Source organism: Oncorhynchus mykiss, chromosome 9 (assembly GCF_013265735.2).
Source record: "Oncorhynchus mykiss isolate Arlee chromosome 9, USDA_OmykA_1.1, whole genome shotgun sequence".
NCBI classification, from domain to species: Eukaryota; Metazoa; Chordata; class Actinopteri; order Salmoniformes; family Salmonidae; genus Oncorhynchus; species Oncorhynchus mykiss.
The window spans coordinates 47,191,551-47,219,398 of NC_048573.1; the positions used below are offsets into that span (position 1 = coordinate 47,191,551).

Consider the following 27,848-nt stretch of genomic DNA (forward strand, 5'->3'; position numbering starts at 1 on the left):
TGTGGAATGGCTTTAACAGAGGGATCCCACGCAGGGTGTGAAATATACACACGTGCGCACACACACACACACACTCCCTGACAACTCAAAGCCCCGCCCCCTGCGCGCACACACTCTCACTGACACATACCCACACTGGTCTGCCTATACAACCCTCGCCCTTCCCTCTTCTCCCTCAGTATCCGCCTGACTTCAGTAAGCACACTGCCTCCACACCGTCTGCTTTGGGTTACACAGTCACCATCACAGAGGAACATAATACAGGACATCTATAGAGGAGCGGACAGCCCCGACAACAGTAGAGCAGCATGGGGAGCAGCATGTCATGTGTTCCCCAACACAACTTCAGGTTCTCCAGCAAGAGTTTCATACGCAGGAACAGGTAAGGAAGGGCAAATCCTCACAACACATGCAGAGTCTTAATGTCATACATGTCTGGCTCGTGTGTTGTGGTATTGGAGATGGAGGGAATTCCTGGTATTTTTCACAGTGTTTGAGGTGTACGGTTTAAACGGAGGTTGGGAGGTTTATGGGATCAGAGACAGGATCACGTAGGGGGTACACGAGAGCACATGAGCAGTGGTATATTTCCAACTGTGTGATACAGTTACTGTTTTCCTCTTATTTGCCTCTCCCTGTTAGACTGTAGTTTTGTTTCTTGTCAGATAATCTGGTTCCCTTCCCATCAGTATCTGACCCAAATTAGAATTGAATAAAAGACAATGGTTAGGATAGAATATAATATAATGGATAGGATAGAATAGAATGGTTAGGACAGAATATAATAGAATGGTTAGGATATGATATAATGGTTAGGATAGAATAGAATAGAATGGTTAGGATAGAATATATTAGAATGGCTAGGATATAATAGAATGGTTAGGATAAAATAGAATGGTTAGGATATAATATAATGGTTAGGATAGAATAGAATAGAATGGTTAGGATATAATATAATAGAATGGCTAGGATATAATATAATGGTTAGGATAGAATAGAATGGTTAGGATAGAATAGAATGGTTAGGATAGAATATAATGGTTAGGATAGAATATAATCACTGCCGGGACATAAACTGACAATGTCCTAATCATGAAATAATTATTTTGGATTGTTTCGAAGTTGATTAGTATTGCTGTAAGCTTATGCTACTTTAATGTACTATCAGAGTCATGAAATTAATCAACTTTACTTATAGCCACTGAGCAAAGCAAGGGCATTGATGGTACAACTGTTATGAATTGCTACTTTACCACATGGTTCACCATTCTGGAGGCAGCCTCTATCTGTAGTATCCTTAGGGTTCTGCCAAGTAGATTTATGTTCAAATAAAAACAGAGGTTTAGTGTTGTCCAAAGTGCACCTAACCGTTGCCTCTTTAAAAGCATGCACACACTTGAAAGCGCACACTCACACACACAGGTGAATTGATTGTTCACTTGGAACAATAAATTCCGTGTTCTCACATACTCTGTGTCCTGCTCTCTCTCAATTCATTTCAATTCAAGGGGCTTTATTGGCATGGGAAACATACAGTCGAAGTCTGAAGTTTACATACACTTAGGTTGGAGTCATTAAAACTCGTTTTTCAATCACTCCACAAATTTCTTGTTAACAAACTATAGTTTTGGCAAGTCGGTTAGGACATCCACTTTGTGCATGACACAAGTCATTTTTCCAACAATTCTTTAAAGAAAGATTATTTCACTTATAACTCACTGTATCACAATTCCAGTGGGTCAGAAGTTTAACACTAAGTTGACTGTGCCTTTAATTAAACAGCTTGGAAAATTCCAGAACATGATGTCATGGCTTTAGAAGCTTCTGATAGGCTAATTTACTTCATTTGAGTCCATTGGCAGTATACCTGTGGATGTATTTCAAGGCCTACCTTCAATCTCAGTGCCTCACTGCTTGACCTCATGGGAAAATAAAAAAAATCAGCCAAGACCTCAAAAATAATTGTCTGTACAAACAATAGTACACAAGTATAAACACCATGACACCACACAGCCGTCATACCGCTCAGGAAGGAGACGCGTTCTGTCTCCTAGAGATTAACATACTTTGGTGCGAAAAGTGCAAATCAATCACAGAACAACAGCAAAGGACCTTGTGAAGATGCTGGTGGAAACAGGTACAAAAGTATCTATATCCACAGTAAAATGAGTCCTATATCGACATAACTTGAAAGGCCACTCTGCAAGGAAGAAGCCACTGCTCCAAAACCGCCATAAAAAAGCCAGCCTACGGTTTGCAACTGCACATGGGGACAAAGATTGGACTTTTTGGAGAAATGTCCTCTGGTCTGATGAAACAAAAATTGAACTGTTTGGCCATAATGACCGTTGTTATGTTTGGAGGAAAAAGGGGGATGCTTGCAAGCCGAAGAACACCATCCCAACCATGAAGCACGGGGGTGGCAGCATCATGTTGTGGGGGTGCTTTGCTGCAGGAGGGACTGGTGCACTTCACAAAATAGATGGCAACATGAGACCGAAAAAGTATGTGGATATATTGAAGCAACATCTCAAGACATCAGTCAGGAAGTTAAAGCTTGGTCTCAAATGGGTCTTCCAAATGGACAATGACCCCAAGCATACTTCCAAAGTTGTGGCAAAATGGCTTAAGGGCAACAAGGTCAAGGCATTTGAGTGGCCATCACAAAGCCCTGACCTCAATCCCATAGAAAATCTGTGGGCAGAACTGAAAAAGGGTGTGCGAGCAAGGAGGCCTGCAAACTCAGTTTGACTCAGTTGCACCAGTTCTGTCAGGAGGAATGGGTCAAAATTCACCCAACATATTGTGGGAAGCTTGTGGAAGGCTACCCGAAGCAGTTCACTGAAGTTAAACAATTTAAAGGCCATGCTACCAAATACTAATTGAGTGTAAGTAAACTTCTGACCCACTGGGAATGTGATGAAAGAAATGAAAGCTGAAATAAATGGTTATCCTAACTGACTTAAGACAGAGAATTCCTACTAGGATTAAATGTCAGGAATTGTGAAAAAGTAAGTTTAAATGTATTTAGCTAAGGTGTAAACTTCCAACTTCAACTGTATATGTTGAAAAGGGTGGGGCTTAAGCTGCATCCCTGTCTCACCCCACGGCCCTGTGGGAAGAAATGTGTGTTATTTTGTCTATTTTAACCGCACACTTGTTGCTTGTGTATATGGATTTTATAATGTCGTATGTTTTTCCCCCAACACCACTTTCCATCAATTTGTATAGCAGACCCTTATGCCAAATTGAGTCGAAGGCTTTTTTGAAATTAACAAAGCATGAGAAGACTTTTTCTTTGTTTTAGTTTATTTGTTTGTCAAATATGGTGTGCTGGGTGAATACTTGGTCTGTCGTACGATAATTTGGTAAAAAGCCAATTTGACATTTGCTCAGTACATTGTTTTTACTGAGGAAATGTATGAGTCTGCTTTTAATGATAATGCAGAGGATTTTCCCAAGGTTGCTGTTGACGCATATCCCACGGCAGTTATTGGGGTTGAATTGTGGATTGGGGTGATCAGTCCTTGGTTCCAAATATTGGGGAAGATGCCAGAGCTAAGGATGATTTTGAAGAGTTTTAGTTTCGCCAATTGGAATTTGTTGTCTGTATATTTGATCATTTCATTGAGGATTCCATCAACACCACAGGCCTTTTTGGGTTGGAGGGCTTTTATTTTGTCCTGTAGTTCATTCAAGGTAATTGGAGAATCTGGTGGGTTCTGGTAGTCTTTAATTGTTGATTCTAAGATTTGTATTTGATCATGTATATGTTTTTGCTGTTTGTTCTTTGTTAAAGAGCCTAAAAGATTTGGAGAAGTGGTTTAAAGTTTCTTCGGTTTCTTATTTGAGATTGCTGAGAGGTCAGATATACTGTTAATATTTGCTACTGCTAAGTTTACACCTTCACTATTACAGTGGAACATTTTGTACAGGAAGTTGTCTAAAAGGGGTTGAATTTGTTGTTGCCTAATTGTTTTTTGGTAGTTTTCCAAACTGCATTCCTTCCAGCTATAGCATTTCTTAATATTACTCTGTTCCTTTGGCTTTGATGCCTCATGATTGAGTATTGCTTTGTTCAAGTAGACTGTGATTTTGCTGTGGTCTAATAGGGGTGTCAGCGGGCTGACTGTGAACGCTCTGAGAGACTCTGGGTTGAGGTCAGTGATAAAGTAGTCTACTGTACTACTGCCAAGAGATGAGCTATAGGTAGGTGTACCTACCATAGGAGTCCCCTCAAAGCCTACCATTGACTATGTACATACCCAGCATATGACAGAGCTGCAGGAGTTTTTGTTGGTTATGTTATCATAGTTGTGCCTAGACGGGCATATGGGGGAGGGAATGCTGTCACCTCCAGACAGGTGTTTGTCCCCCTGTGTGCTGAGGGTGTCAGGTTCTTGTCCGGTTCTGGCATTTAGGTCGCTACAGACTAGTACATGTCATTAAAGTATGGTGACTCTAGTGGGGGGGATATAGGTAGCACACAGGAGGACATTTTTCTCTGTTAAGATTATTTCCTCTTGAATTTCTAGCCAAATGTAAAATGTTCCCGTTTTGATTAATTTAATAGAGTGAGTTAATTCTGCTCTATACCAAATTAGCATACCCCCTTAGTCCCTTCCCTGTTTTACACCTGGTAGTTTGGTGGATGGGACTACCAGCTCTCTGTAACCTAGAGGGCAAGCAGTGGGTCCGTCTCCTCTATACCAGGTTTCTTGTAGGATGACAATGTCTCACATTCTCTCTCTGTGTAGTGAAAGGGCCAGGTTCAGCTCAGTTATTCCCTGTAGAGCAAGATAATGTGACTGCCAATCTAGTGACACAGAAAATACTAGGTTCGCAGATACCAGTCTTAGTCAACGAGTTTACATTCCTGGATTGCATTAGACAGTCAGTGTTCACATTATATTGTTCTGCTCAGAATTCAAAGAACAAGAACCTGGAATGTAGTGATCACTTTATTGATGATTGATTCATGCTTGTCAGTCTTATTTGTCAGTCATCACATTCTGATCCGAACTTGTTACCACCAGCTCAGATGAAGTCTTTGTTTCATGCTAATGTCATTTAGATGGGCCACAGGGAGATAGAGAGAGAAACTCGAGGGAGATTGTAAAAGTTGACTCACTCTGTTATCAATGCACCGGAAATGTTTTGTTATGAAGTGGTGACACTAAAGATAACAGACGGGGTTCAGGCTTGACAAAGGAGGATATTGAAGTCTTTATTTCTTTATTCATGCACTGCCTATCTGAGACATAAGCCCTGAATGTTTTGCTCATTTAAATGGGTGATATTGAAGGGAACTGACCAAAGGGGTTTCCTGGTCAAATGTGTCTAGATTTACAACGTGAAACCAGGCACTCACTTTACACTCTCAAACTGAAAAGGGAACTCTTCAGAAAGGAACACATTCATCTTGAACTCATTGTTTTCATCCGCCATTGAGAAGCCAGCTGGTAGCACAGCAAACAAAAAGGCTAGCTAGGCTACCTGCGTGGGAAACATGGGAGAGTCAGTTGTAACAGAAGTTTCTTTTCCCCCTTCCCTCCCGGAGCAGCAGCCGCTTGTTCCGTAAGAGGTATCCCCAGGAAGGACAGGAGAAGTCCAACAGCATCATCAATATTCTCTGCACTGTCACTCCGAGGAAGGTATGGAACGCTGGAAAACTCTCTCCCTCCCTCTTCCCCGTCCGTCTCTCTCACTATCCATCTTCCATTTTCTCTCTCTAAACCATGATAAATGACAGACACATTTCATGAACACACACAAATATTTTATGACAAATATTTTTCTCTCATTTCAACCATACACACTTACTATGTTGATACATGTATGTATAATCTTGGGACAACTGAATAACCTTTTTTTCTGAAAATTAACAATCAAACTTCTTTATCCCCAATTTAAGTTAGTTTTGTTTTACAAGTCAGTTAAGAACAAATTCTTATTTTCAATGACAGCCTAGGAACACTGTGTTAACTGTCTTGTTCAGGGGCAGAACGACAGATTTTTACCTTGTCAGCTCGGGGATTCGATCTCGCAACCTTTCGGTAACTAGTCCAACGCTCTAACCACTAGGCTACCTGCCGCCCCAGGTTTGTTGTGCACAATGGGCTAATATTAACTAATGTGATTGGTTGCTTGCAGGAGATGACCCATAAGGATCTGCAGAAGATCGAGAACATTAAGTGGGAGCCTCCGTTCCCTTACGACCCAGCCAGTGGCTGGAAGAAAAGCAGCATCAATGTCAAAAATTATGGCAGGATGGTCCACAGCTCTAAAGTCCACTTCCGCTTTCTCCACTGCCAGGTGAGAAACTACACACACACACACACACGCACACGCACACACACACACACACACACACACACAGAGAGAGAGAGATGCGAGCACACACACATGCACACACACACAGAGAGGCGAGCACACGCACACGTCCTCTGACGGAACTGTAACCCCTCAAGTCACTTCAGATAACTGACTAACTAAATGATGAAACAACAATAAAGCACAATAAACATATACCTCCACACAGTCATTGTGGTTAATGAGGTCTTTAAACAAGCCTCAACCCCACAGTGAAACAGTGTGTTAGTCACCCCCGACGAGAGGCAAACCAAACAAACAGGTGGAGGGGACAGGATGTAGTCCTAGCTCTGCGGGTTTGTGAAACGGCTAGCTAATGCTTAGCTAACGTTGACGTGGTGACCGAGGGGGATGAATAAAACGAGGGTAGGGGACCGCAGACCGTGTCAGCATAGGGGACCGCAGGCCGCGTTTCAACACGCTGGGCACTGAAGGAATTGGGAAACAACTCCCTGAGACAACCTCAGGGCTGATCTAAGAACAGGTATACAGAAAAATACCAGCGCCCAACCGTGGGAATCGCTATCTGTCACAGATACAATCACACTGTCAAAGAGAGTGAGAGAGCGAGAGAGAGACAAAAAAGGAGTGTTGTAATGGAGTGTCATAGGGGAAAGAACACATTGTTTGGTAACTCAATACAACGCAGAGAGTAACTTGAGGAGGAAATATTGCTTCACTGTTTTTGAACCTGAAAAGAATACAGGGCTAGTCTTGGCAAATGGCAGGAAGTGATTGTAAATCACAAGTGGCTCTTTGAGAAATCCCATAAATCCTCAGAATACCACAAGTCCTCATAATACCACACGTCCTCCTAATACAACAAGTCCTCATAATACCACACGTCCTCCTAATACAACAAGTCCTCATAATACCACACGTCCTCCTAATACAACAAGTCCTCATAATACCACACGTCCTCCTAATACAACAAGTCCTCATAATACCACACGTCCTCCTAATACAACAAGTCCTCATAATACCACACGTCCTCCTAATACAACAAGTCCTCATAATACCACACGTCCTCCTAATATAACAAGTCCTCATAATACCACACGTCCTCCTAATACAACAAGTCCTCATAATACCACACGTCCTCCTAATACAACAAGTCCTCATAATACCACACGTCCTCCTAATACAACAAGTCCTCATAATACCACACATCCTCCTAATACAACAAGTCCTCATAATACCACACGTCCTCCTAATACAACAAGTCCTTATGATCAAAATCTAGCACAACACTTCCTACAGATGTAAAATTACTCACAGTCAGCTAAATTAGTGCACTTTACAGGGAATCGGGTGCTTTGTTTGACGTTCATCATGTCATGTCATCTCCAAATCAGTATTTGGTAACACTGCGTCATATTGCCAATCCTTTAGTCTTTCTCTGATATTCTATGTTTCCCCTAATGACCACCATAATAGACAGATAGAGGCATATCACTTCCTGGCACACACACACACGCACGCACGCACGCACGCACGCACGCACACACACACACACACACACACACACACACACACACACACACACACACACACACAGACACAGACAGACACACTCAGTCTCTTGCACTCTCTCCTCAGGATGTGCATGATTGCTACCTGGACCTCTTCCAGACACACCTTCATTTTGTCTCCAACAACACCACTGGACTCACCTACCAGGTGAGGCTTTCCAACTGTTCTTCAAAGTCTGCCGTTATGTTATTTATGGAGATAGATTGTACTCAACATGTTGTAAATTAATGAGTAATGATTCACAAATTGATCACAAATGACAAATGGAGAGGAAATGTTTCCTATGACACAGTAGTCTCAGTGCACTGATTGTAAAATAGCTCGGTATTATAAGAGCATCTGCTAAATGACTCAGATGTAATGTCGTTTTCAATCTCGTGTCCCCGTCTAAGTGAATATAACCGATACACGTGTCCCTTGCGAACGGTTTTTGTATTGGTAAACATGGTGTGTATGACTGTCTCCTTAACCTGTCTAGTAAAGTATGACAGTCATCAAGCAGTGTCTATATCGTGTTTGTCTATAGCGTGTTTGTCTATATCGTGTTTGTCTATATCGTGTTTGTCTATATCGTGTTTGTCTATATCGTGTTTGTCTATATCGTGTTTGTCTATATCGTGTTTGTCTATAGCGTGTTTGTCTATATCGTGTTTGTCTATATCGTGTTTGTCTATAGCGTGTTTGTCTATATCATGTTTGTCTATATCGTGTTTGTCTATATCGTGTTTGTCTATAGCGTGTTTGTCTATATCGTGTTTGTCTATATCGTGTTTGTCTATATCGTGTTTGTACTAGACTCAGTGACAGGGTGGGAGGCTGCTGGAGCATTACTGGATATTAGACATTATGACAACAAATGTAAGGCCTCAGACAATCATACATGCAACCTGGCTGGCTTTAGTTTCACACCAATTAATAGTGATATTTGCCTAAGTAGAAATTCCAAAACTGAAACGGAAAAACGAGCACATTTGACCATTGATGGTCATAAGATCCCCAAAAAATCAGAAGCTATTTTGAATACATTTTCTTGGTCCTAGAGTCATGAAATGTTCAGAGTCCATAAAGGGGAGTGACTGCTTTCAATGAATGTAAAACTATAACATTTGTCAACAATTTAGTTATGAGGTATTATCCATGCTTGAAAAACAGTGAAACCCATCCTTTTTTAAAAGTATATTTCTATGGTCATGACAATGAAACTGTATGGTTCAAGGGAATGATTGAATGACTAAGATTTGACTTGTGTTTTGTGCGTGCAGGGGACTCTTCCTCTGAAAGAGCTCACCATCTGCAACCTGCAGCAGAACTGTAACCACAGCCAACTCCAGGAATTTGCCTTCCAGATCAACGGTTAGTTGGCCTTTTACTTGAAAGGGAAAAACAAATTGACTCCTTGTGGTAGAAGTGGCATTCATAAATAGCAGAGCATGGAGCGCTGAGATGTTGAAATCACTTGCTTCATGTTTTCTATTGACTATAGCCAATCTGTGTTGAGTTGGCATTGGACCGCCGTGATTTTATAGTTGATTCACAGGCTAACCTCAACCCTCTCTGTAACTCAGCTGTGTGGTAGGCGACGTTCTATTCTCACCGACTGAAACAAAGAAAATCTAGTTCAGGAATTTGTAAAAGCTACTTTGCATTAAGTAGTGACTAAATGCCCCTCTTCTTTCAACCAATTTCAAAGCTACTTGAGATGTGTGCGAAATAACTTGACTGTCACATATCTTGTATTGCTGTCAAAAACTCAAAACGAAGCGCAATGGTTCTCAAGTTTTGTTTCTTTCTCAGCAAAGACAGGCAGAGCCCATATTCACGTTCACAATCCCAAACTGCAACCACCCACTATTTTCAAATGGTGGCGTTTCCTATATTCCGGTGACTCAAAAGTGCTGTGACCTATTTCACCTCCACACAACCCCAAGACTAACTAGAGTCGCCTCTCTCAGCCCTCAGTCAGGGGGCCAAGCCGCTCTTGAAGGCCCCTCTTGTTGTGCGACAGGTGCTCCTGAACTCGCTCAGCTGTCAAGGCAGAAAGGCCAGCGCCCGCTCTAAAGCCCTATCAAGACATTTAATCTATTGCACATTCCAGGGGCATCCTACTTAATGCCTGCTAGTTTTGCCCCTTAGAATCTGGGCTCACATCCACAAACTGTCTCAGAGTAGGAGTGCTGAACTATGATCAGTTTTACCTTATAGATATGAATGAATAAGATGATATGGACAGATCCTAGATCAGCACTCCTACTCTGAGAGGCTTTGTGGATATGGGCGCTGATCTCTAAATGTTCCTGGACTTCATTATCAACTTGACTGCATCTTTGATAGTGATAGGAAGTAGTTGCAAAATTAATTTGAGCATGGCTGATGGATTTGTGCCTTAGCCAGCTTCTCTGTCGTCCATTCTATGGCATGGCAATTATTGTCAGAGGGGTCTGTTAAAGCACAGACAAACCTGGCAACCGGGCTAGAATTGGAATGTATTTAGGATTTAAATGTGTTTGATGAGGGGATCTTGGGCATTTCTCTGCACTCAAGATGACACACATTGTGAATAAAAGTCATTGACACGTAAAGTCAGCTCAAGTCACAGAGAATTCTTTATCATTCACATCCTGTTTTTGAAACGTAAGAGATCTCCACTGTCAAACGTTTTCTTCGCTACCCATGGCCAAAACATACGTCACATTCATGTATATTTCCCGGAGAAAACTGATTTAATAAACTGTTGTATTTCAGATGTTCTCTCTGTTCTGAGAGCCTTTATTTACCTGCAGGGAGGCTGTAGTAGACTTCACTGGAAACACACGTAGAATAACATGACAAAACTCTGAGTGAAGTGAGATGTTGTGCGCAGTGATAACCCTGAGTAAAAATCTTCCTCATTGCTACATTGCTGAATCAGCTTCACTGTAAACTGACCAGCAGTTGACTTAGCATGACATACTAGGAACATGTAAGGTCCCGAAAACTGACCTAAAAAATCCTGGAAAGTTAATTGAAATTATAAGTTTGTGTCATGTTGCGCCACATTTTTTCATAACATTTTTGTAATTCCATTCTGATAGAGATGTATATGAAATGAGGATGAGACAGATGACAGGGTAATCACAGCCAGGAAAAGAGTAGTGGATGAATGGACTCAGTCCAGAGTCGACAGCGCTACCGCTAGTCCAGACTCTCACACGCCAGTTAAGGTGGACAGGTCAGATCAATAGGCCTCGGCTCCTGAAATATTTCACAACCCGACAAGCCTTGGTTGGGTTTGAACTTTGGCTGTACTCACGTGAACCATGCGAAAATGCCTCCTTCAAGGGAGTGTGATGATCAAGGTCTAAAATGAAGGCTGGAACAAGGAAAAAGAAAATCGACTAACGAGAGCAGCATGGCCGCCGTTTAGAGAAGCAGCCAGCTGGCAAGGCAAGCATTCCGGACAATGACAAAGGGGCTGGAATGATAGGCTGTTATCTCTAGTATGTGTAGTAGGGCTGATAAAGGGAGATTCCTGCTCTATTCACTGCAGGTCCTGTAGGCTACATTCCTGTTGGGAAGGAAGGCAGTCCAGAGGGAGGTGCCTTGCTTCCCCACTAGGTGAGCTGTTATGAGGCCAAAGAGAGCAGGGCCCATATGTAGCAAGCGTTTCAGAGTAGAAGGGCTGATTTAGGATCGATTTGGCCTTTTAGATCACAACGGATAAGATGACATGGACTTGGGGACCTGATTCTAGATCAGCAGTCCTGCTCTGAGACACTATGAATACCGGCCGAGGTTGCAAGCTCTCTCCTGTAGTAGTTTACATGTAAGTTATACCTAATTCACACATGATTTACTGTATGTTTCCTGGAAAAACATTTTTGGGGTATTGCTTGTATGACCTCCTTTCAAACAGTCCTCTTTTTACCACATTCTTGCCGGCGTAAGCCTTTTATATATCCTGTGCGCATGCCGGCACTGTTGACGAGTGGGAGTAAGGGTGTGCCGATGTGGATGGGCCTATTTGAAAAAATCCATTAAATATACACCATTACGAAGTTTGAAATGATCCGATAATAATTTGTTTATAATTTGTCCATAAGAGACATTAAGACTAATACAATTTATTATCAAAAGAAAAGCATATTTTGCTTTTTAATTACGTTACTGGTCTGTGCAGCCTATAGGCTACATCGCTATGCAGTGGTGTAAAGTACTTAAGTAAAAATACTTTAATTTTTTGGGGGGGGGTATCTGTACTCTACTTTACTATTTATATTATTGACAACTTCTACTTTTACCCCACTACATTCCTAAAGAAAATAATGTACGTTTTATTCGATAGTTTTCCTGACACCCAAAAGTACTCGTTACATTTTGAATGCTTAGCAGGACAGGAAAATGGCTCTGATCTGGCGGACTCACTTAACCCAAATGCTGTGTTTGTAAATTATGTCTGAGTGTTGGAGTGTGCCCCTGGCTATCCGTAAGTAAAAATCATGCCGTCTGGTTTGCTTAACATGAGGATTTTTTGATACTTAAGTATCTTTTAGCAATTACATTTACTTTTGATATTTAAGTATATTTAAAACCAAATAATTTTACTTGAGGTATTTCTATTAAGATATCTTTACTTTTACTCAACTATGACAATTGGGTACTTTTTCCACCACTGTGGTTGTGCCACGCAAATTAAATCAATAGTTTATTATTTTGTTCATTAAACAGACAAGACATTCTTGCATAATTGCGCATGGGCTCATCTGGAAAAGAGAGGTTATGTGTAGCTCAAGAAATTCATTCATATTAACCCATCGTTCAGTGGCTAAATATTATTCCTAATACTGCAGTAAATAAATCACCAGCCAATGTGATCACACCATCGTGTGCTCTCTCCTTTCAAACTACCCAGTTATTTTGACAGATAAACTACAAATGGCTAGTAGTTAGATATGTATGCATATTAACCCATCATTTATTAACTAAATATCAGTGGCCTTTAAATATTTACCTGTCAAAGTCAAGAAAAAATATGAAATGGCAGTGTGCGTTCCCCCAAGCCAAATGCCAAGGCATTTCTGTGACAATAGACATGAATAGCTCAAGGACAGAACTACATACATTTAAATGGACAGAATAAATGCATTAAAATAATTTCTGTGAAGCTGTGTCTGTAAAAAGTTGGCGGCATGCTAAAGTTGGTGTGTTTTTGTCTTAGTTTGAAAGGGATATCAGGCTACAGGGTATCTTCTGAGGAAGTTTGACAGAACGTGTAATTAACATGACGGAAAGCTCTACCTCTACAGTATTTTCACAATACTTTCTTTGTGAAATAGTGGTAAAACCAAAAGTCTGATTTACTAGCGACGACAAGCTTCCAGTTGCATAATGTACAACCTTCTATTTGTAAATGGATAGGGTAGGGCTTTAGCAGGAAGCGCTGGTGGCCATCTCCTCTCTGACCTTATGACCTTTGACCTCTGCAGGTGTCAGCCTGAACCCCATCATCGTCTATTGCTCCAACCAGGAGGAGATGGACATGTGGTTCGGCCTGCTCAAAGAACACATCGAGATCAACGGGGGCACCCCCATCGCACCTATCGAGACCTACACCAGGGTTAAGGTAAGGAAATAATGCTAATGTTTCATTGATATGGCAGTGCAGATGACAGAAATGGAGGCCAGTTAAAGAGACCAGTTAAGGAGGCACAAGTAGGAGCTACACCCTGGGTTGATCCTGAGGGTAAAACAGCAATCAATCAACAGGATGTGTTGAGTCATGTAGGTCACGGCTGTCTCTTCCTGAGTGCATGATCCATTCCCAGGGAGCGGTCATGACTGTGGCCACACCACAACCACATCACTAGACTCACATCTGCACTGGGTCAAAGTATGGTTACACCAACAGGTGTGGAAAAGGCTGATCATACACATTCAATAGTGGACGAAATATAGGGCATCTACACAAGCAGGTTTGACCAACGGTATAACCCAATGCATATGTTCTGAAAAGCAGAGAAAAAAAGCATTCATGCAACATTCTTCCTGTATCACTTCCAATAGTGACAGCTAGTGTAGGAACAATTGTTGTTTCGTTATACAGTATTCTCGCCCAGGAAGTATGATTGCGTCACTATCAGAGAATGAAAAGCCCCATCATTATAGCAATAATAGCTCATACTGTGGAGAAGTTCTGTGTGTGTTTAATGTTTATTTCTTGTAACTGGTTGGGTGAGGTAGATTATTTCCATGCCTCGCTAATGTAAACATGTCTACCTGTTTCCTGCAGAATGTAAAGGAGAACACGGAGGGGAGAGAGGAGCTGAGGAACTCAATCAGTAAAGACCCCATCTATGAGTGGGAGGGTTCTCAGCGTGAGAGTCTGGGGCCCATCACTTTCGTGACCAAAGTCAGTCTGCAGCACCTCCCCTGCCAGGTACAACACCCACCTCCGCTCACCTTTCTTTGGCTTATGATGTGCCTATGGTGCATTGTAACCTGACACTGAAACATTATAACCTAACAGTGAAACATTATAATCTGACAGTGGAACATTATAATCTGACAGTGAAACATTATAATCTGACAGTGGAACATTATAATCTGACAGTGAAACATTATAATCTGACACTGAAACATTACAATCTGACAGTGAAACATTATAACCTTTGATATTAGAACATGACTGATTATTGATTGTAGAGACACTTTTTGATATTCAAATATCACTCAAACGAAGAAGCCTGTATATACAGTCCGCATTGCTCATAAATAGATTAGACACATTTTAAGAAAGATGAATAAGAGAGTGTATTCATGGTCTTGACTGTTGCTATCTTGTTTTGTGAAACCAGACAATTTATGGAACTGTCCATTAGACAGTTATGACTCCAACCTGTTATCAGGCAGATAGCGGGGATCTGAGAATGAGGAGTAAACGTAACATTATCAATCAACAACATCTACCTTAGAGCCCACTGACTCTCTCTCTCTCTCACACACACACACACACACACACACACCCACACACACACACAATTACTCTTTCGCAACTTCACCATGGCCTCACCACAACGTAAGGAGTGAGCATTGTTGTCTGCTGGGACTCTAAACCTTGAGGGAGTGTATGGGCAGAACACTGGTCTACTACAGTTACCACAACACTTACTCCCTAGGTCTCTTACACTCCTACAAGACGTGACGTTACTCTGCTAACCGAGCGAGAAAGTAACCAAGGAAATACATGATGCTGACTAGGCTTAATCCTATAAAACAGCAACGCTCATGTAGCCGGCGGGTGAATCGGCCAATTAACGTTTGATGGGAACTGGCGGTAGGTAGCCTGATGGAATTCTTACGAAGGGAGATTGAAGGGCTTGTAAACTGGGTGTGTGAGAGGCAGTTGCTTAGCTCACGCAGCAACTTGACTCACCTCACAGCTGGAATGTCAGCTGTCTGCCAGACACGCCCTCGGCAGGGTGGAGAAACACGCTCACGGGCATACACACACACACACACACACACACACACACACACACACACACGGTCAGGGAGATAACAGCCTACTTGCACTTAGCTACTACACTGAAAAAAAATATAAACGCAACATGTAAAGTGTTGGTGCCATGTTTCATTATCTGAAATAAAATATCCCAGAAATGTTCCATACGGTACGCACAAAAAGCTTATTTCTCTCAAATGTTCTGTACACATTTGTTTATATCCCTCTTAGTGAGCATTTCTCCTTTGTCAAGATCAGATCAAATCAAATTTGATTTGTCACATGCGTCGAATACAACAGGTTTAGACCTTACTATGAAATGCTTACTTACAAGCCCTTAACCAAGAACACGGTTTTAAGAAAAATAAGAGTTAAGAAAAATATTTACACAATAAACTAAAGTAAAAAATTAACAATGCCGAGGCTATATACAGGGGGTACCTGTACCGAGTCAATGTGCAGGGATAGAGGTTAGTCAAGGTAATTGAGGTAATATGTACATGTAGGTAGAGGTAAAGTGACTATGCAAAGATAATAGATAATAAACAGTGAGTAGCAGCAGCGTAAAAAAAAGTGTGTGGGGGTCAATGCAAATAGTCTGGGTAGCCATTTGATTAGCTGTTCAGCAGTCTTATGGGGTAGCAGGCTTTGGGGGTAGAAACTGTTAAGAAGCCTTTTGGACCTAGACTTGACGCTCTGGTACCGCTTGCCGTGTGGCAAACGGTACAAGAGAGAACAGTCTATAACTAGGATGGCTGGAGTCTTTGGCAATTTTTAAGACCTGTTGCCGCCTGGTACAGAGGTCCTGGATGTCATCAAGCTTGGCCCCAGTGATGTACTGGGTCATATGCACTACCCTCCGTAGAGCCTTGCAGTCGAAGGCCGAGCAGTTGCCCTATCAGGCGGTGATACAACCAGTCAGGATGTTCTCGATAGTGCAGCTGTAGAACAACTGAAAAGGTGTGGCATATCAAGAAGCTGATGATTATCAAGCTGATTAAACAGCATGATTATTACACATTACACAGAGGAGTATTTCTGTCTGTAATAAAGCCCTTTTGTGGGGAAAAACTCATTCTGATTGGCTGGGCCTGGCTCTCCAGTGGCTGGGCCTGGCTTCCAAGTGAGTGGGCATATGCCCTCCAAGGCCCACCCATGGCTGCACCCCTGCCCATTCATATTTCAATTGACTGATTTCCTTATGTACTGTAAGTCAGTAAAATATTTGAAATTGTTGCATGTTGCGTTTATATTTTTTGTTGAGTAGATTTCAATGTAAGGGCCTTCTATATTTGACACAGAAAGCCCAGTAGAACTATGTAACTGATTGCATCTGATGTGAAAACACATGGCACTTCAATTAGTCAATCTTACACTGAGCGCAAGATAAAATGTCTATATCCTGTCAATGTAATTAATTAGCTAATGCAGTGAGAGTTGATTGTTTCTATTGTGTCCAATACAGGAGCAGAGTGACAGACTACTGGTGATGTACCCAGCCACTCTGATCATCCTATCAGAAGAGAGCCACGGACTTTTCTACAAGGTACCTTTCATTCGTCCCATTGAAGCATACAGATGTAGGATCTTAATTTGAGCCATTTTTCTACAGCAGGAAAATAATCCTGCCGCAACAGGAAATGTGAATTATTATGTGGATTATAATTAATGGCCATTTTTTGTAGGGTTTGATATATTTTCTGTTAGGGCAAATCAAGTCTGATGTTTTAAATGGAAATGACAAACTAGAAGCCTTTTAAAACCTCAAATACACTACAAGTTTCCACTTCCTGCTGTGCAGAAATATTCTCAGCAACAAAAGAGTGATGCAATTAAGATAATACATCTGTAGATGTAGACTCTTAGCTAGCCTGGTCCCAGATCTGTTTGTGCTATCAAATCAAATCCTTGTCATGCCAAAAAGTGGCAAGGAATTGGCATGATAGCACAAACAGACTGGCATTCAGGCTAACTCTTATGTACATTATGTACTATACATAATGTACTCACCCCAAGAGGTCATATACAGTAAGTGACTCATATCCTTGATTATGCTCGAGGGCCTTATTTGTCATCTTCCCTCTGATCTGTCTTTGAATCAGAAGTGTGTGAAATGGTATGTATAACGGTGTGTGTGTGTGTACGATTGCAGGGGAAACTTCCACTTAACATGGTCACTGTGACCACACCCTGCCAGGACGTCAAGCCCAACACCTTCATGATTGAAGGTAAATTGACCACGATGTCACACTTATTGTGCAAGCCTCCCCTCAAATACAACATATGTATATGACACAGGTCTGTTGTGACGTATAGATTTTAATGAAGGCGGGTGTTTTGTCGTCATTTCCAAATGTCAGATAACAAGAAACGTTTTTATGCCCAAATATTGATATAATCACCATCATATCGAAGTAAACGTGGAGTCACACGATGACATGCTGTGTGGTCCTCCTACTACGAAAGGCATGCAGTTTATTAGGCTACAAAGGAAATCAATTACGATGAATTTATCAGGGTGGTGAAAGTGCAAGGTGATGAGCTTGATGCTCCTTTCCAATAAATATTAAGGGTCTTATTCTGGTGACGTGATGATCAACATCTTCTGTTTGACGAATACAAATAATCTCGCTCTTTGGTCCATACTAATCTCATCATGTAGGCTATATGTGCGCTCTAGCCAATGCGGTTCTAGCTAACAGCGCGACATGTCAATCAATACCAGAGTGGGCACACTTGCTATATCTCAAAAATGTTTGTGAGAAAACCATCAGTAGAGTTGAAAATGCGATGGGAACCCAATTCATTTGTATCTTTTATTCGGTACGTATGAATTTAACCACAAAATTTATTTTGTCCCCAATTGAATGCAAATCTAGCTAATGTCACTGAACATTGCCTCATGCACATTCAATGAGTGACCTTACCCATTGTTTTGCCCTGCTGTCACAGGCAAGATGATAAACCCTATTGTGGTGTCCTGTTTGGATAAGAGGGAGTTCTATGACTGGATCCAGCACTTCAAAGCCTTCGATGTCCCTGTGGTCAGCCCCCCACCTCCTGTTTATGACATCATCTACACCCCCACAGCGAAAAAGGCGAGACATTAGATTAGGACAACAAGGCCCTTCTGGGTTTTAAATGTGTCCATTCCCTTGTTGTCAGTTCTTAACATGCAGTGTTGTATTTTTCACACTAGGCTCCAGAGGTTGATAGGTGGAGTTGGAACAGCCGGAGCCAGAGCCGGAGTGAGTCTCTGAGGCTGGGGCAGTCTGCTGGGAGTGAGTCTCTGAGGCTGGGGCAGTCTGCTGGGAGTGAGTCTCTGAGGCTGGGGCAGTCTGCTGGGAGTGAGTCTCTGAGGCTGGGGCAGTCTGCTGGGAGTGAGTCTCTGAGGTTGGGGCAGTCCGCTGGGAGTGATTCTCTGAGGCTGGGGAAGTCCCACAGTGGACGGGGGTCTGGTTCCGGGTCCCAGCACCTCCAGTTCCCCCCTAGACACGCGGACAACCCTCTGTCCCCAGGCTACACAGAACCCCTATGTGTAAGTTTGCACTTGAATACTTTCTACCAGGCCTGGATCAAATACATACGCCAGACACATTCAAATTACAAAATAAGCTAAATTAAGCACTTGTCAAAGTATTTGAAATGTTTTTGAGCCAGTTCTGCTTCCTACAAAGAAATTAGGGTGAAATGGAATGTGTGCTACTTCCATGTGAACTAGGCCACTCAAAGCGAATTTATTTACCTTTACACTACAGATGTTGGGCGTTGTAAGGCTCTGCCTTGTGGTGGTAATTTTTATGTAGCCGGTATATATAGGATCTGATATCCATATCATTAAAGCGCTTGTTTGTTTTGGTGGAGTTGAGCTCAGCATTTTCCAAATGTGAATTATTAACAAAGGTTTAGACTGTGCCTCTCCTGGTACAACACAAGCCAATGCTGAAGTTCTTAAACCTCTCGAAAACGAGATATTTTGTTGTGTTTTCCTCCTCTGAAATAACACCATTAAGATAACTTTGACCATGAGAAATGAGGGGCACTTACACGCTGCCTCAGCAATCAATAGGTTAACTGATAACGGAGAGTGTTTCAGATTCAGCAGAAGTTGCGTACGCTATCAAGACCTTGAGTTGACTTCCTGAAGAGAGAATGACCCTACAGACTGGTCACTCATCCAATTAGCTTATACTGGGGAAGGTGTTGTGCCCACAAGACATGTTGTTCTTGGTGTGTGTGTGTAGAGTTTAGTTTAGAAACATTTATTTGAGTGTCACTCCACAATGATACATCACTTCGATTTTTTTTACCACATTGTGGACAGACCCCTCAAATTGAGTTGAGACACTAAAAGCAATAGAGTCAAACATGGTACAGAAGTCATCTATTAATACATTGCATCATTTATACACATACAGTATGTGCATAAACAAAAAACAAAGTACAGTCGATAAAAGGACATTTAGGTCATTATAAAGAAACGTCTCCATTGGAGGATAAGGTGGCAGGCTTTGACGCAGGCATTTACATTATTGTTACCTGATAAAATTTCACATAATGAATTATTTTCATTTAGACTGTTAACATTTTCATTTTGGCTGGAGAGCTGAAGAAAAAGATCATTCCTAATGTTGTTGTACAGTAAGGGAAAAAAGTATTTGATCCTGATTTTGTACGTTTGCCCACTGACAAAGAAATTATCAGTCTATAATTTTAATGGTAGGATTATTTGAACAGTGAGAGACAGAATAACAACAACAAAAATCCAGAAAAACGCATGTCAAAAATGTTATAAATTGAGTTGCATTTTAATGAGGGAAATACGTTTTTGACCCCCTCTCAATCAGAAAGATTTCTGGCTCCCAGGTGTCTTTTATACAGGTAACGAGCTGAGATTAGGAGCACACTCTTAAAGGGAGTGCTCCTAATCTCAGTTTGTTACCTGTATAAAAGACACCTGTCCACAGAAGCAATAAATCAATCAGATTCCAAACTCTACACCATGGCCAAGACCAAAGAGCTCTCCAAGGATGTCAGGGACAAGATTGTAGACCTACACAAGGCTGGAATGGGCTCCAAGACCATCACCAAGAAGCTTGGTGAGAAGGTGACAACAGTTGGTGCGATTTTTCCCAAATGGAAGAAACACAAAATAATTGTCAATCTCCCTCAGCCTGGGGCTCCATGCAAGATCTCACCTCGTGGAGTTGCAATGATCATGAGAACGGTGAGGAATCAGCCCAGAACTACACGGGAGGATCTTGTCAATGATCTCAAGGCAGCTGGGACCATAGTCACTAAGAAAACAATTGGTAACACACTACGCTGTGAAGGACTGAAATCCTGCAGCGCCCGCAAGGTCCCCCTGCTCAAGAAAGCACATATACATGCCCGTCTGAAGTTTGCCAATGTAGATCTGAATGATTCAGCGGACAACTGGGTGAAAGTGTTGTGGTCAGATGGGACCAAAATGGAGCTCTTTGGCATCAACTCAACTCGCAGTGTTTGGAGGAGGAGGAATGCTGCCTATGACCCCAAGAACACCATCCCCACCGTCAAACATGGAGGTGGAAACATTATGCTTTGGGTGTGTTTTTCTGCTAAGGGGACAGGACAACTTCACCGAATCAAAGGGTCAATGGATGGGGCCATGTACCGTCAAATCTTGGGTGAGAACCTCCTTCCCTCAGCCAGGGCATTGAAAATGGGTCGTGGATGGGTATTCCAGCAGGACAATGACCCAAAATAAACGGCCAAGTCAACAAAGGAGTGGCTCAAGAAGAAGCTTATTTAGGTCCTGGAGTGGCCTAGCCAGTCTCCAGACCTTAATCCCATAGAAAATCAGTGGAGGGAGCTGAATCCCTCCTGAGATGTGTGCAAACCTGGTGGCTAACTACAAGAAACTTCTGACCTCTGATCGCCAACAAAGGTTTTGCCACCAAGTAGTAAGTCATGTTTTACAGAGGGGTCAAATACTTATTTCCCTCATTAAAATGCAAATCAATTTATAACATTTTTGACATGGGTTTTTCTGAATTGTTTTGCTTTTATACTGTCTCTCACTGTTCAAATAAACCTACCATTAAAATGATAGACTGATCATTTCTTTGTCAGCGGGCAAACATACAAAATCAGCAGGGGATCAAATACTTTTTTCCCTCACTATATAACACACAGTAAATCAAGGCATGAGCTTTAGTTTCAATGTAACCATCATTACAAAAACGACATGTTTATCTACAACCTGTTCTCAGAGAATTTCTTATTATTCTGTATGTGAATCTGATACACTCCATATAGTATGATATGTTATGTTTCATATGTTATGTATTAATTTGTGGATGTCCATCACATGATATGTTACGAATTACAATTCATATTATATTTTACGAATTTCAGAAAACATACAATATGTTATGAATTTGCTAAATGTATGATATGTTACGAATTCTAGCTAGGTAGCAAGGTGGCTAACTTTAGCTAGCTGGCTAACATTAGCTAGGCAATGGAATTAGGGTTAAGTTTAGAAGTTATGTTAAAGGGTTAGGTTTAGGGAAAGAGTTAGCTAAAATGGTTGTGGTTAGAGGGAGAGTTAGCTAACATGCTAAGTAGTTGCAAAGTAGCTCAAATGTAGTAAGTACTTGAAATGTTGCAAATTAGTTAAAATGCTAACGTTTTCCATGATGGAATTCGAACTCTCAACCTTTAGGTTGCTAGACATTCGCTAACATGCTAAGTAGTTGCAAAGTAGCTAAAAAGTAGTAAGTACTTGAAAAGTTGCTAATTAGCTAAAATGCTAAAGTTGTCCGTGATGAGATTCGAAACCTTTGGGTTGCTAGACATTCACGTTATACTCCCACCCATCCACCCTGACCAACGACCCTGCTTTAGTTTTGCCTTAAGTAACCATCTGTCCTATGTAACCATGCCCAACTTAACATATCATACCAATTTGGGTTTCCAGGAGTTACATTTACTATGTTACGTCAAGTCTATTAGACGAGGCTGGGGAGTGTTTTTGTATCTACCAGTCTCAATAGAATGAGGGGCCACTCCACATCTACATTTTGCAAAAGAGCTTCGATTTTTGCTTGGTTAAAACTTTCCGTATATAGGGTTCAGTCCCAAAAGTGCGTTTAAAAAGGCAGTAGTTGCGCTGTTTGTTACTTTCAGGTTTATTTATCAGTTGGTACCACTTTAGTTCATTGCTCTCTAAAAGTGCTGATTCAAAAGCATTACGGTCATTTCTAGAATACACTCCATCTGTATCAGTGAGCTTAGTCATATGGATGGACTGTGTGTGTGTGTGGCCTACTCCAAGCTACTGAACTGCACCTCCGCAGTACCAATTAAGATGATTGAAACCTTCAACTTTCCTTGCTTAGATTTTGGCAACAGATAACATAAGCTAAACTTATTCAAATAAAGCAGGAATCCAACCTAAGTTTTCAGGGCGGGTAGGAACAAAAGCATCAGGTTTGCCAGATTCCAAGTTTCTTTGAATAGCACACTTTGGGCCGGTTTCCCGGATCTCTATTAAGCCTAAACCTTGACTCAAAAGTTTGCTCAATGGAAAAGTATTGAGGATTGAGTAGTAGAATCAGTGTTCATTCACATCACCCTAGCTTGTTGCAATGTCACCGAGCATACTTGACCTTTGCCCCCTGTCTCTGTGTGTCCTTACAGTACATCTCCAGTCGGCCCTGCTCTACTGAGACAGCTCGGCTGGGCAGCCGCAGTAACAGCGTTTCGTCCCACGCCGCCAGGTCCGAGCGTGACCCCCGACCTTTGTCACAGCGCTGCTCCTACCTCCCCCATGAGGGGCCGGTGGTGCTGTCCCCGGTGTACAACACCCCCTACTCAGGCCTGCACCGTGACCGCGCCAGTACCCCGCAATGCCTGGAGAAAGCCACCCTTGTCAAGGTACTAACTTCAGCCTGGCGGCTAACTTGATTTTGGAATATTCCCTCTGGGATTTATCTTTGCATTTGGCATTTTAGTCATTTAGCAGACACGCTTATCCAGAGCAATTTACAAAAGCAATTAGGATTAAGTGCCTTGCTTAAGAGCACATGGACAGATTTTTCACCTAGTCGGTACATCATGGGTACTAGAACTAAAATGGACTAGTACCACAAAGCAACAGGTCTGTGAGTTAAAGTAAATGGTAGTACCTCTTCAGCTTAATTCAGACAATGTGGCTTCATGTAGATATTACATCATAAGTGCTGGACATGAAACAACTTACCTTCCGCCGTCAGGGGGTTCCAATTAAAGAGACTAAAGACAGATTAGTGTAGCAGGCTAGTGGCATACACTCCCCATACACACACATACAGATGTGACGCTAGTAGACTACACCCCCACTACCTCCGTAACCTTCCGCCATTTTGGGGTTCCAATTAAAGAGTCTAAAGACAGATTAGTGTAGCAGGCTAGTGGCATACACTCCCCACACCACACACATACAGATGTGATCCTAGTAGACTACACCCCCACTACCTCACGCCTTTTCCTTTCGCCCCTCTGTAGAGCATGTGTGAGATTAGACCCATCTCTCCGCTTGGTAACTCTACTCCAAAATCCCAACGCTAAGTGCGGCTTAAATTATTAGCTTCTGCTAGCCTAGGAGCGTGAGAGAGCGAGAAAAGACAATGGCCATTCACCCACTGTGCCGCAAGGAACAGATGACTGAGGCTCGGAAGAATAATGGTAACCCCTGGAAATCCCTGTGTGATTAGTCCAACAGCTGGAGCACCCCTCAGACGTCCCCGAAGTACGCATCGCTCTCCACCCCTCAGCGCCACTCAGACATGTGTGCCCCCCGGCAGCCCCTGTCGCCCCTGTACGATGAGCCCTGCACCCCTGACACCTACGCCCAGGAGGAGAGCTGGCCCAGGCAGCAGCCAACGGTAAGCCAACCACGATACTGGATCCATGTGTCTCAGTTTACACCACAACCGCACTCCCCGCCAACTCTCACACACATACTGTACACGCACATATCACATATGCACACATGAACTGTACAACAAAAGTACACACATACACACAATCAGGTTGTGTGTACCTGACTGTGTACATGTGCATATAGACGCAGGCACATGCATGCACGCATACAGGAAGCGTTTGACCAGGGGGTGACTGACGCAGGCAATGGACAGAGGCTAAGGGCTGCATGTTGCTGATGACTAATTGATTATTTCTGATGCATAATAAAGTGGACTGCTGAGAGATTAAATTCCTTGTCACTAGCAACGTCCTGTCCATATACATTACCTGTATTTTAGAGAAATATGATTTAATCGATTTAATTGAAGTTTTCTGTCTAGATTTGTCTAGATTTTAGACACCATATTGACACATGGGGGTGCTTAAGGTTCTCGCCAGTGGCTTTATATGCAAGACTGTCATTGGACAGGGACTTCAATTCCAATTACCACGACTACAAATTTGACCTGCTGGCTTTTTAACGCTTGCACCCTCTGATTCTCAGCAACAAAGTTGGCGAGGACCACCACAGAAGCAGCAGGACCCTCATCTCCTACCCTCCTCCTTCCAGCTGTGCACCCCTCCCCTGGGCAAGCGTTGCAGGAGGAGCCTGGTGCTCTGCCAAGGCCAGGGGCTGGAGATGGAGGGCCCTCGGGGGCCAGCAGACCAGAGAACTGAAGCTGTCCCCAGACTAAGGCTGCTGCCTGCACCCAAAGCAGTGCAAGAGCAGGTGGGACACTCAATGGCTCATATTCACAAAGCATGAATGGTGATGCTTTATCAGAACTCAATGCTTTATTGTTACGGGTCAATACGTCTTACAGATGTAGGATCTTAATTTGATCACTCTTTTGTTGATGAAATGCAAACTTGTAGTGTATTCAAGGTTTAAAAATGCTTCTGAAGTTTGTCATTTCCACTTTAAAATGTCTTTGCCCTAACGAAAAATATATCAATATATCAAAAAAAATTCCAGTAATTAAACCAACATAATAATTAACATGTTTTCCTGCTGTAGCAAACTGGCTCAAATTAAGCGCTTGAGCCGACATCTGCAGCCTTTACCTTGAATGCAGTCTCCGCAAACGCAGGAGCATTGCCTTTTAAAGGCGCATTGTTGACAGTGCTGTAAGACTTGAATCCTGGCCATAGTTAACGCATTATGGCTCAATCATATTTCTTTCGAATACTTTTGAATAATCTCCATTTGTACTCTATAATAATCATCTCTAAAGTACTATTTGTTGTTCTTGTACATGTGAAACAATTTTCTATCCTCATCTTTTGACAGCGGCTCTTCCCATCGATGGCTGCTATGAACACCCCCCAGATGCCGTATGGTTACTCACCAGGTAAGAATGTCAAGCATGCTCTTGTAAACTAACACGCTGCACATCACAATGCAACAACATCGGTTACCTTTAAACCTGCTACGTTCTTAGCATTTCTGTCATGCACACCATTTCAAACCCGTCTAAAACATTGTCACGTCTTCATTCACCCACTACAATCCCACTAAAAGCAAAGCCTGCCTTAGTTGGTAATCTACTTCAAAAACCTCAACGACACAGAGGTCTGTTCATAGGGGGACTGGAGAAAAAGGGCACATGTGCACATGCAGTATTGTATAATATACCATATAAAACATTGGAATATTGGACTGGGTGTGTCACTGTCAACATGCAGTTTGACAAAAAAGTGCAGGAAATGCGCAGATGTGCCAATGAAATGGAGCTTAGGCCAGCTTTAAATACCATGTGTTCAGGTGTCTCATGGGGGGAAAGCCCAGTGTAACAGAACACTGTTCCAGACAGGGTTACTGCTAGCCATGACTGACAGCTCACAACTAGGCTAGCACCGCTCGCTCTAGCTCATATCTATGTCTCCTTTTATCTCATATAAAAACAGGATGGGATTTAAAGAGGTTATCTCGGTATCTCCAAATATAAACCCACTGTAAAATTGGCTATAACTCAGGGCATTATCAGGTGATCACCTCAAGTTGTATGTCTTTGCACAATTCCGAGGACAAAACAGAGGACAAACCGTGGGTGCTGTTAGGTATGCAACAGGACGGGTTTTACAGTACAGTAACACTGTGTGTGGCTGTTCACACACACCATGAGAGAGTGACAGTATACATTGGACCTGATCCAAAACTAGTTGCCCAATCTGGGCCAGGTCTTGTATTCTTCTTCTTCTGCTCTTTGAAAACTAAAAGCCTGGGAATCGTGTCTCTCTCGCCCCCACAGATCACAACTCATACCTTGAACCATCCGAGCCAGATGACCAGGAAATGGACTATGACAACATTTGGGAGTACGACTGCAATACCGAGAGAATTCAACCCATGTCTGGAATTTGGCCACACCGGACGGGATTAGACATTGGGGCCAGAGGCCTTGGTGCCATGGCAAACAACCAGCAGAGATGGTTATAAAAACAATGGGCCGACACTCGTCTGGACGTGCGCAAACAACAGATCCCTATCAGAGAGCCATTCAGTAACCCAAGCTCACTACTGCATATCATGGTTGTGCCCCAAATGGCACCCTATTCCCGACATAGTGTGCTCTGTTTCAAGGTAGCCCACTATATAGGGAATAGGGTGTGAATAATGTATTTGTTAGTTGGTCAAAAGAATGCTTTAAGTGGCCATGAGATAAGAGGAACTTCTTAGTATTAATGCTGCACTACTGTGTACTGTATGTAAATGCAGATAAACATGATTCAGCAAAAACACTTTCCCACACAACAGCATAAAAAGGTAGGAAACTGAGCCTACCTCTTAACGTAGCATTGATGAAAGTGCAAAATGTACATAGTTTCTATCCCTGAGTGCTTGAACATGTTATTTTTTTTACCACTGTCATTACACTGCATTTGGCTTCATTTGAATTGAGTTTTTTTGTATTATTTATGGGCATTTTCTTTTAACACCGTCCTGTTTAAATGGTTTTATTTTGTGTAAACGTTTTGATTCATATGTTATATCATTATTATCATTTTTTGCATCATAGACAACGTGTCTTTGGTTGTAAGCTGTAAAAAGCATTCCAGCAAGCTTAATAATAGCAACACATCAGTATAATTTATTTAATGTTCCGAAATAACAAGGCAAACATTGATGGCTTGAATGGACTTTCTCCATTGTGTTACTGCTTCAAAATGTTGCTTGTCTTTGTGGCTTGTTTCTCATACTTTTAGGTGTTTATTTAAGTTTTTAATATAAACTAGTATTGATATTATTTGCATTATTATACTGTGATTATTTTGATGGATGTTTAGTAGTAATTATGACCTAAAACATACTAAGACATGATATAAATAGGTAAAACTTTTACACATTTCCTGCATAAGCATGAATAAACTATTTATAAATATATATACACATATATATATAAATATAAATAGTGTAAGCATGACAAGTAATTAGCATTTAACATTTATTATAATTTACAAAACATTTCTAACA

General features: G+C 41.9%; 1 protein-coding gene across 2 annotated transcripts; it reads left to right on the plus strand.

The window, feature by feature from the left end:
• The first annotated feature begins 184 nt into the window (after nt 1–184).
• Nucleotides 185–27,624, plus strand: LOC110532236 (pleckstrin homology domain-containing family N member 1). Of its 2 annotated transcripts, XM_036988179.1 has the most exons (17): nt 185–382; nt 5,564–5,654; nt 6,154–6,315; nt 7,972–8,052; nt 9,168–9,258; nt 13,368–13,504; nt 14,171–14,317; nt 16,848–16,928; nt 17,535–17,610; nt 18,335–18,480; nt 18,582–18,643; nt 18,677–18,920; nt 23,069–23,305; nt 24,124–24,294; nt 24,879–25,103; nt 25,665–25,725; nt 26,626–27,624. In XM_036988179.1, the coding sequence occupies exons 1-17, from the start codon at nt 309–311 to the stop codon at nt 26,811–26,813; spliced, it is 2,274 nt and encodes a 757-aa protein (XP_036844074.1). In that variant the 5' UTR covers nt 185–308; the 3' UTR covers nt 26,814–27,624. The 2 variants fall into 2 exon arrangements, with proteins under 2 accessions (XP_036844074.1, XP_021471632.2); XM_021615957.2 differs by having other exon boundaries at nt 18,582–18,920.
• Nucleotides 27,625–27,848: the final 224 nt, after the last annotated feature.

Excerpts from the sequence above, each read along its gene's own strand:
- LOC110532236 (XM_021615957.2), top strand. The coding sequence starts at position 309 with ATGGGGAGCAGCATGTCATGTGTTCCCCAACACAACTTCAGGTTCTCC. Across the intron at positions 6,316-7,971 it reads TCCGCTTTCTCCACTGCCAG|GATGTGCATGATTGCTACCT; the intron begins GTGAGAAACTAC and ends CTCTCTCCTCAG. Across the intron at positions 14,318-16,847 it reads TGCAGCACCTCCCCTGCCAG|GAGCAGAGTGACAGACTACT; the intron begins GTACAACACCCA and ends TGTCCAATACAG.